The following is a 10,938-nucleotide window of genomic DNA, read 5'->3' as shown; positions in this document are numbered from 1 at the left end:
TAAGGTAGTTAATGCTACAGCTATACTTACTTTAACGCTGCTTTGTACTTCCTAAGCATTACAGAGGCTTATTCTAGTACATGTGGGAATGATTCTTGGTGTTAACAAATGTGTAAAACACTCAGCTTGGCTAATGAGATGGTAAAAATCATGTTTATAACACTTCCTGCATTAGCAAGAGTGAGTCTGTTTCAGATGCTTTCTTTTAGTGACAGGTGTGGTGTCTATGCTAGTATTAAATCAACATTAACAAAACCAAATGATGATAAGCAGTACTAGTGGCACCAGAGAGATGATGCTACCCAGTGGAATTAAGCTACTGGACACTTCCCTATCAGTGCCCAGCATGTGAAGAGATTCCAGAATGGAACATTTTCTAGTTGTGCACTAGAGGTCTAGCAACTTAGAAAAAACATTCCCCCACCCTCTCTTAAAGTAAAACACACCCTCAATGTAAATAATAGAAGGCAGTATTTTTGTCTTGTGGGACTTGGTCCCATAAGCAGAGTAGTAATTGTTTGTTTTCTTGGGTTTATGCTATTGCCAGAAATCCTTGATAAAAATACAAGAATGTACTGGAGGATTGCACAAACATACCTCTACCTAGTTATACTCATTTATTAACTTGTATTTTCTAGCCATTGAACAACTCAGAGAAAAGTTGGACCCCAGAGAAACTGTAAAGTGGTTTTCTTCACCATGGAGGACATATAACTCCCCTTTCTTTCTATGAAATAATACTCATTGCATTATTCTAGAAAAGATTAATGTTTGTCTCTGGGGTGTGCCTACTTTTCAGTCTTGAGGTTAAATATGTTTTCCAGAGAAATTCTGCATCCTTGATTGCACTCTGCATGCTACATAAAAGCACGGAGTGACTTAGGAATGACTGGAGCTTGAAGTGATGTATTCTTTTGCCTTCTATGTGCTGACTGCTGGGTTTCTCTCAGTCTCTGTTCTTAGATTTCCCCAACTGTGACTACTCCAGCTTTTAGGCTCTGCTGTCAAGGGAAAGAAAAACACTTTTGGAAAAGGTTGGGAGTGGAGTCTAACCTGTGTGTGCTGAATCTTTCTTGAAGCAGCTAATCTTTTTCCTTTGACTAGAGAAGAAAGGAACTGTATGACTTAGAAAATGAAAATGGATGCATATAGTATGGGTATGATGGGAGTTTGATTATTCCTGCTTCATCAGCATCTCCAAGTAATTTTTATTTATGTATTTCAGTAACCAACATGCTGGCCTGGTTTCATTCCTGAAAAATGCCTACTCCTCTTTCCAAAGGAGTGACCCATCTCTTTTTCTAGGCTCTGGGAAAGGGAGAGGTGAGGTGTAACTGGACTTGCGCCACAGAGTCAGGAACTAGAAGCTGCAATAAGGTTCCATTTGTCCTTCTAGTTCATAAAATGTCTGCTCTGTTTATTTCAGTAAATTTTAATTTATGATAAAGGAATCTGGTGCCTTGAACTAAGCACCTCTTAAGAAACACTTATCTCAATCAATTGCTAAATTCTCCATTTTAATGCAAATACAAATAAGCATATGGACTTGTATCTCAATTACAGCGCAAGCAGCGAAAAAAGTCCAATTCATAAGCAAGTTATATTAATAATTACACAGAAAGGTTAATAAGAAAAATCAAACCCAAACAAAATAAGGGAACCATTGAATGAGGCCACCCAGCTGCCCAAAATCTAAAGTAAACAGCTTGTGCTTTGAGTAAAAACACATCCTCGTTTGTGATTATATTTCATATAGAACATACTGGCCTGCTGGGTTTCTCATTGGCTTCTCATATATCCATTAAATTACAGTAGTCTCTTTCCTGCTAACATGTACATCTTACTGAATCACAAAAACCTCAGTTTCTTTCTTCTGTTATGGCTTCGTTGACTTTGGAGAACATTCAGCATCAAATTTATAAGCTAACCACAACAGGACTTCTCTTTGAAGAATCTGGTCCTGAACCATGCAGTACCTTCAGCATTGATAAAGACATGGAGATTATACTAAAAAATTATTACTGTCAGTCCTGCTGAGAAGCTACTGTGCCAAGCTTGCAGCACTGGGCTGGGGATGCTGTTTACCTCCAAAATCAGCCATGGTTTCCCCAGAGGTGACCAGCACTGACAGCTATCTTCTGCAAACGTCAGTTACAAGGCAGCAGCTGGCAGCCCTGACGCTTCGCCAGTGCACAGCAGCAGCTTGCAGAAGCCGATAGCCTGTAGGTACACCCTAGTGAAGGCTGCTTACCTCTCAGGCTGTCCACTCCTGGCTGACCGAGCTATTGGAATATGCAGTTCAAAACTTAGGAAGGCAAGATCAGCCTCCTTGGACTTGAGGGAATAATCAGATCACCCTACTGTGAGGCTCTGCCTTCTTGGAGAGTAGGAACTAGAGTTATTGCTTCCCTGCTGGTGCCAGGTCAACCAACCAGGGAGGTAATTCCTGGTAGATGCACAGAGGCAGAGATACTACGGGGGAGGCCAGCATGTGTGGCTCAGCATTGATAGGTAAAGTCTAATGTGATCTCTTAGCTTCTGCAGCACTAGTTACACAGGGAACTGCTTTTAGGTGGCTGCTTCTCTGAAGTGACTGTAAGCATGGTGTGGCTAAGTGTTTCTTCAGATGCCCTTCCTTTATTTCCATGGGAAATTACTTTAGTTGGGTCTTTTGTCTCTAACTCTTTGAGTATGGCTCTTCTCAGCATAAAATAAGTTTGTGCCCAGTGTGACTTTCATTGCAATCGTTCAAATCTGTCATGAAGGCCTTGCCTTTTATTGCATGCTTGGTTCTGCTGACTGCAGCGGTGAGGAACCAAGCCTGTAGCCTGTCAGGAGAGTTACTAATGGTTCTGGTGTTACAGGGCATTCAGTAACCAGGCTGTAATATGCAGCCATTGTAAATTATACCCCTATCTAGAATCTAATGTTTAGGTGATGTAACTTGAGTGATTACTGAAGAAGGCAACACAGTGAAAGGAAAGGGTAGGCAATCTCACCTCATTTGTTTTAAACATTTAAATAAATGGTGGAAATCATAGTGGTTCTTTACCTTCTCAGTTTATTTCACTGCCTGTGTTAGGTTTTTGGCCTTTGATTGGTCACATTTGCAGCATTTCCTTTAACTAGAAAAGAAAGCAGATAATATGAGATAAAATGGTCCATAGAAACTTATGCCTGTCTATTCTGACACTGTGGTGGAGTCCCTGCTCATCAAACAGTGGAACTGAACTTTTTTTCCAAGGATTCTGGGTTTAATTCCAAATGTGAAATATAATTTCCAAAGGCCCTGAGAAATCTTTTCTTTCTGCCCTAATTCTGTACCTTCCAAAGAACAGGAGCTACCTTAACTAAACTGGGCAACTCCACTTCCATAAGACTAGACATTCCAGCAATGTTTAAATCTGTGTCTTTTCTTCCGAAATGTGGAGGTATAGAAATTTCAGTCACTTCCAGGGCTGAGCTACAGTACCTATAGACATGCAAGGCTAGCAGGCCACTTCTTCAGCACTTTCAGTACTTCATCACAATGTTTGATTTGAATCTTGGACTATATCCCACCTAAAAAATCCATATACAGTTGTTTGCTTGCAGCTCAAGACTGAGATTAGTATAAGGACACAGAACAGGGAAGTAGAAATGCTCACATTCACATCTAAGTTGTCAGCTTTCTTGTGTGGTTTTTACGGTGAGTCAGTTAAATCTTCTGCTTGTTTCTTTACTTCCTAGGACTGTTGAAAATGCATCTGAGTTTTTGCATCTAGTCAACAAAGGCCTACAGCTGAGAGTCAGGCACCCAACACTGGTGCATGCTCATTCCTCTCGTTCTCATCTGGTAGTTACATTGACCATAACCACAATTGTCTCCGGAGATAACTTTGGTAAGACGGATGTTACTAAAATACATCTAGAGCCAGTTGGTTTTTGAAAACTGACTGAGACTGAGATTTCAGTATTGTTCTTTCCACCTTTTACCAGTGTTTAATACACGTTTTTTCCATTGTTAACTTCTACCTGCCTTCCTAAATAACTGACCAGTTTGATGCTTGAATGCTGCTGGAACTTTCATAAAAACTTTTTACTTCTCTTTACAGGTCTTGACTTACAGAGTTTTTGAAGTTTTATGGCATGAAACAACTAATAAAATAAATTTTATCAATAAGTCATAAGATAAGGTATAAGATAGATACTCAAATACCGTAGTTAAATCTTTGCATGACATATCATATAATTATTCATGGTAAGTTTGTGGTAAAGCTAACCATGCATTTTAAGGATCATTATATGCTTTTGGGTGAGAAATAATTATTTTTCTACCCATTGCACTGCAAAAATGTCCATTAAATTCAGACTCTCTTGCACTCTTAATAACAGCCACTGTAGGAACATTGTCTTGTTTACTATGTCAAAACCTGTATTTCTACTTTTCATTACCACACCAAGACATAACAGTTTATTGCTTTAGGAGTAACTTTGGCTTTTAGGGGTTACATTTATTTTCTTTTGCTCATATTGTAAATATGCTGTCTGCTTCCAGTGCTGTAGTCCATCTCCTTCATACTCTGCAACAACAATATGGTTTTAGAAAGTGGAAAATATTTAGCATATTTTCCCTGATTGCTATCAGAAATTAAACCGAAAATATTAGCAAAACAGAACAAATAGTGCCCTCGCTTACCTATGGGCCTTGCCAAAAGACACAGTTACTTCACAAGTTGCAGCTCCAGGGCTCCAGATGTTAGCTCGAGCCAGTTCCAGATTCCTGTCAATAAGACAGATGTTACTTTTCAAAACACAGTGTTTGCACCATTAGCACACCAAGCATTTTCTCTAGACCAGACTTTTCTTTGCCACTTCTAATTGCAGTTGCCCTACTGTGCTGTGTTGTCTGGCAGCAAAACTCCATAGAAATGTCAAATCTATGTTGAAGGCAGACGCAGGCTTTCAGCTCATAGCGCATAGATGAAGATGTGCAATGTGGGGGGGTAGAACAGCACTGCAGATGGGACCTTGCTATAGCAGTGTGACAGCACATTCTGTCTTGTTTAAAAGGAGGAATTAATGATTTAAAAGCTAGGTGCAATGGTCAAATCTCTCAGCACTGAAGAACTAAGTCACTAAACAGTCATAGAGTCTATGATGAGTTCTGCACCCCAAGCCAGCACTTTCTCAGGTTTGATTAAGGTCTTTTAGCATCTTATTCCAGTATTATCTGTTGTTTGAGGAGAGCAGTTACTTAATTTCCACGTCTCAAACTGAAGAAGAGCAAGAATGCTTATTTGTACACTGTATGGCCTGAAGCCATTTATTCTGCTCCGTCTACACGGAATAACTAGCTCTGGTTTTAGCAACACCCTAGGTGGAGAGGTACAGAGCTCTGCAACCCAATTCAGTCTGTTCCTTACTCAAGTTATGCAGCTGGGAACTCCCTACTATTGCAACTAGACTCTTTCAAGTCTTCAAGAGGGTCTGGTGTCTCTGATACCTGTAGCAGAGTATGCACATTTTATTCTCTGTCTTTCAGATAAAGAGAGTTATGAAAACCACAACACTGAAGAAAAAAGCAAAACTGCTATACTCCTGCTAAGCTAATGTGAAAGCAGCTTTCCCAAAGAATCTATCTTCCTCTTCCTTTCCAGCAGAGTGAAAGCCAGATGCTGCTGCCGAGGAAGAGGAAGGTTATGAAGCAATCTATTGCAGCTACAGAACTACCAGGAGAAGTAGGTAACCAACCTGAACGAGTAGGAGTAATGCTATTGAGGCTAATAGCTCATCATGTGGAGATGCAGGAGTGGGATATGAGGGCTGAAGGAAGTCTAGAGGGAGCAGCAGCAAAGGACAAAACAGAAGAGGCAGGCTCCAGAGCACCAGCAGGTGATGTTTCAAACACATAGAAACAGACTTCAGGGCTAACTGCTCCCAAACTTCCAAAATCTCACATTGGTTGCAGTCAATCTAAAATGTGAGAAAAGGCCTCTTTAAAGTGCTTACTGAAGTCCTGTTTCTTGTTTTCCACAAAGAACTGTGATCAATAGGGATATTAAATGCAACACAACCTACAGCAAGTCTTGTTACCAACTGGTGCAATCAGTTTGAGAGCAAAACCTTAAGACAGAAAAAGACATTCAGCCCACCTGTGCTATTGATTCTGGCTTGTGTACTGCTTCCGTTAGAATAGCATGAAGCAGCAGATCCTGTACTTCCCCTATTGATGCTCCATTTTTTTCCCCATCTCAGTTTCCAGTGTCAGTGAGAAGCTCTCCTTGTTTGTTTTTTCCATTAACCAGGGACTTCATGGGAAGATGAACAAACCAGTCAGAGACTAAATAAAGAGATTTCCTGCATCTTTCCACAAAAAATGAGGGACAATACATCCACCTCTTCTTCCAGAGCCTCTTCACCAGCACAGCTTGAAGTAACTGAGAAAATCAATCAAGTCAAAACTCAATTGCAGCTGGTAGACCTGGCTGGTAGTGAGAATGTCGGTAAGGGATTGTGTCTGTTTCTGGGCATGGATACTCACAGATCTAGCTTACAGTAGTTGCCTTTACTTCTTTATGTAGGGATACATGCTACCCTGCTTTCACACAGAGTGTGGTTTAAACCCACAGATCCTGACATAAACAAAATTTGGGGTTGTGATTGTTCCAGTTTTACACTGGTACAGTTTAATTGAAAATCTGAATGCATAAGCTTCAAATAAGCCTAGGGCAGTTTCCCATATCATAGGTATATTATTTGTTCAGACTGGTTTTATTAGGCCTGTTTTTCTACTCTGAAAATTAGCATGTCTTTGTACAGAAATGTTTAAATTGTATAAATTATTTAAATATTGCAAAGATCTGTAATAATTGATGTTACCTGTGTGGAGTTTTCTCCCTTATTGTGGAAGAAGCTTCGGAGGAAATTAGCGATGAAAAGATAATATTGTTTTCATTGTTTCTTCAAAGCATTTTCTTCCTCCTGTCTCTCTATGCACACAATAATTTTAAAAACTTGATTATTTCCTAAAGAACATGCTTTCTTACCAATAAAACCCATGCAGCCAAATGTACCATTCCAGAAATAATGTTTTGAAAACTGAAACAGTATTATGAAAGAGTCTTTTACTTTACTGCCAAGAATTCTTTCTGTTGCTCACTGTTGAACTTTTGTTCTACAGAGAAACCTAACATAATACATTATCTTTTTCATTTGCTCTGAGTGCTGGAAACTCTTTGGTAAACATGTAATTGAGCAACAGTGTGTGTGTTTGTTCTCTCAGTTCAACCAGGACAAACATTTACTTGGTTTCAGGCTTAGTGGGTCAGATCCTCCAGTGAAACCAGAAAAGCTGTGCTCACTTACATCAGTGTAAGAGATGTAGCCCAGTATATGGAGCCAACTAAACTCTGCCATCAGCTTTGCTGGTGGACCTACTCTTATAAAAGTGAGGGCATCTGTTAACTCACAATTGGTTTAAAATATGGACAAATGTAAGTGAGCAGCAGTACAGCAGGCTTCTCACACACTTCAGCACCCTGCCTTGTTAATTCTACAGCCATCCTGGATCATTTACAAGCTAAGTGCTCCCTTTTTAGCCAACTAGTTTTCAGTTTGAAAAGTCAGCTAAATGCTTTGTGGAAGTTCATCTAAACAAATGTAGATAATCGGCAGTTTAAACACGTACCCCCTCACCTATTTGCAGTTTTCTGCTTTAGGGTGATATCCATTGTCTCAGGACTCCACCTTTACTTGCTATAAAATAAGCTTGGGGATGGCTGTATACGCAATGACCCCTGTAAAGTTACTCTGAGATACATCCTATCTCACATTATTGACACCCTGTGGCAGGGTCTTCCAAACCATTTTGCTCTGCGCGTTTCTGCCGAGGGACTCTACCACTCTAGCCCCATCCTCTCCCACAGTCGCACTCTCCAGCCCTCACTGTGTAGAATTGTGGGTTTTGCTATTACTATGCCTTTTCACATTTGCCTCTTGAACACCTCTCTTGCTCTGCCAGTTTGGAAAATGCTGCCCTAAAGGGCAAACAAGATCCCTAGCCTCTCTCTGTACCTCTCTAGAGGTGGGAGAGTAGGCAGGGAAAGGTAGGACAGGGAAACTTAGCCCCACCTGATCATCCTGCTACCAGTAGCTCTGCCTAGCATGGACCATGTGCTCTGGGTAATGAGAAGTGATTGCAGATTAATCTGTTGCTCATCCACTATCCTGAAGAAAGGTTAAGTTTGAATAACATTATGCTAAATGCTAATAGCATTCTTTTCCCCAAATGGCAGCAGTAAGGACAGGAGAAATTAATTACTGTTAACTGCACACTCAGGCAGACTGATCAAAGAGTTGAGCACACAGCATGTCTTTAAACTGGTGCAACGTGATGTGTAGACCAAACCTTTTTGCTGTTGCTCAAGGGCAGCACAGCTACATACCACCATGCTGGGCGGAAGTAGAAGGGCATCATTTTCCTTCATCAATTTCCTTACAGCAAGTCATACCGCAAAACAGCGCCTTACAGACTTTGACGAAGATAAACCCCTCACACTTAGGGCTGCTGTCCAGTTTTGTTTCTGCAGCTTATGCCATCAGAATCAGTACTGGGTTTCCTAAGGGATATAGACAGGGCAGTTAACTACTACAAAATGTGGTGGAACACAGCAGGCTTCTCTCTGCGTCACTGTTGTCGTGTCTGATCTTGTGGTGTTCCTACTTTCTCTGTTCCCTGTTCTTAATACATGTGGAGCCAAGATGCATTGTATGGCTGACGAGACCAACTTTAAGATGAGATGCTTCAGCCTATGTGCAGGCACCAAACCTTCTTTAACCTTCCTTCAAAAGAGTGGAAGTGCTGAACAGTGTATTGGCAGCCCAGAGTGAAAAAAACACTGCATCTCTGCAGCTTACTTTTAGCATGTATGGACTGGAAGTCATGGTTCAGAATTTGTGTTTAAAAACATTGTGTCAAATGTAGGTGATGCAGCGACAGAATTTTTCATGCATTACAGCTGAAGCACCTGTGCTTAGTCTAACCATTGCCATTTTCTACACTGTACTAGGTATGTCTGGAGTGACAGGTGCAGCACTGAGAGAGACATCGTATATTAACCGGAGTTTGTCTGCCCTGGCCGACGTTCTTGGAGCAATAGCCGAGCAGCGATCTCATGTACCATACCGAAACAGCAAACTTACGCATCTGCTTCAGGACTCCATAGGTGAGGAATTATTCTGACTTCTCTTTAACAGTAGAGATTTCTGTTCTCAATCTTTCCCCTCCTTTGCTGTGTAACATGGGAGGATGATCCTGTACACCTCCCTTGTATGTGGGCCTCTATTCAAAGACTCTGGCTTTGGAGCCAGCGTCAGTACACAGTGAGAATTCCAAACTCCTGAACTTGTCTAAACCTTGCTGCTTCTCAGGTTTAGTTTAGCAATACACTTGTAGAAATTACAGCAGCTCTAATAGGATCATGTAAAGGGTAATAATTGCATTTCATTGGAGTTTCATGTCAGGTAGAGTTTACAAGTTAGATAAGCTTCAATCTTTATTACTACAGGGTGTAGTCAAATCTTTGCACATTCCTTCATATTGTGCCCTGTAGCAGTAAAACAAAGGAATGAGGCAGAACATATGCAACAACATATGTGCTACAACTTTTTGTGTTTGGGTCACCTTCTCTTCTCCAGCTCCTCATCTATGCAGAAACAGTTTTAAAGCAAGTGTAATTCTTGCAGTAATGTCAGATTTGTGTCCAACCGTATAGTATATTAGTTCTTTTTTCTTTAGCCAGAAAGCATCAGCCCTAATAATTTTAGTCTGCAGTTCAAGGAAGGCATTGATGGTGGCTGAGGTAACAGTTACTGAGAGCTTCAGAAAGACTGCTAATATTTGCTTGAACTTTGAATTTCACCTGGATTTCAGTGCTGGAGTCCCCACTGTGAAAAGGGAAAGCCAAAGAAAGAAGTGAATTTCGGAGCTCTGTTGCATGGGCACTGGGCCTGGTTTTAACCATGCCTTGAATATGACTTGGGTGAAACTGTTTAGGTGAAGTATTGAAAGTGGCCAGTTCCTTGTTTGATTAATCACTCTCTGTGAACTTCTGTTTTGCTTTATTGTCACACAAATAAGCCCTTTTGCCATTACCCCAAATTTACAAACATATGACTAAGCCCAGACCCATAACACACATGCTGACTAACTGATGAAGCTATATGGGGAAAAAACCTACATCACAAACTGTCGAACATTTATTCTATTGGGGCAAATATATTGTTAGATATAGTCTTCTCTTGAAGGAGCTGTCTCTTTTCAACAGCTCTCTTCACAGGCAGTCTTCTGCTTCATGAAGGCAGTAGTAGCCTGCACTGCTTGTTGTGTGGACCAATACATTGCCAGTGTATAATTTACTGAAAAGAATAAAGTAAATGAGTACGCTTTGTCTTTTTCCTGCTTTCAGGAGGTGATGCTAAACTGCTGGTGATGCTGTGCATCTCTCCTGACCAAAAGTACTTAACAGAATCCATGCAGTCTCTGGGATTTGGAACTCGTGCTCGGCAAGTTCAGAGAGGACAAGTCAAGAAAAAGAATTTCCCAGTGCCGAGTAAAGCAAAGTAAAATCTAAGGCTCCTGTGGATTACAGTATTATTAATGAGTTCCTCAGACTGAAATGTATATTATTGTCCTAAAGCCATTCTTTAAGATACCAACTGCCAGATAAAATAAACAATCCTCAACACGGCATTAGTTAAGCCATAAACCTGCTGATAATGTTCTTGCTCCGAAGATAATATCGTGTATTGACAACAGCTACCAACCATGGTGGAATGGCATAGAAATAAATCAGGCTTTTTTAGGAAAGCTACTTCAGTAAATTGTTTTGCTGATGTCTTTCATTTGGGCAAGTAGGACTAAGAAGTCAATGGAGCCCTGATTTAGGATGGCTCGCT

At 40.6% G+C, this 10,938-nt stretch overlaps 1 protein-coding gene across 1 annotated transcript in view; it reads left to right on the top strand.

Annotated features, from left to right (window-relative positions):
- The window catches only part of LOC104493118 (kinesin-like protein KIF25), a gene marked incomplete at its 5' end in the record, with an annotated part of 37,340 nt that extends 26,734 nt beyond the window's left edge, over positions 1–10,606 (top strand). The window contains 4 exons of the mRNA XM_010135746.1: positions 3,730–3,881; positions 6,288–6,485; positions 9,051–9,206; positions 10,449–10,606. Coding sequence (XP_010134048.1) covers positions 3,730–3,881; positions 6,288–6,485; positions 9,051–9,206; positions 10,449–10,606 — 664 coding nt within the window. The remainder of the gene's footprint in view (positions 1–3,729; positions 3,882–6,287; positions 6,486–9,050; positions 9,207–10,448) is intronic.
- Between the last annotated feature and the right edge of the window lie 332 nt (positions 10,607–10,938).

The sequence above is a fragment of the Buceros rhinoceros genome, unplaced genomic scaffold, assembly GCF_000710305.1.
Source record: "Buceros rhinoceros silvestris isolate BGI_N320 unplaced genomic scaffold, ASM71030v1 scaffold43014, whole genome shotgun sequence".
NCBI classification, from domain to species: Eukaryota; Metazoa; Chordata; class Aves; order Bucerotiformes; family Bucerotidae; genus Buceros; species Buceros rhinoceros.
This window is presented reverse-complemented; position numbering and strand designations above follow the sequence as displayed.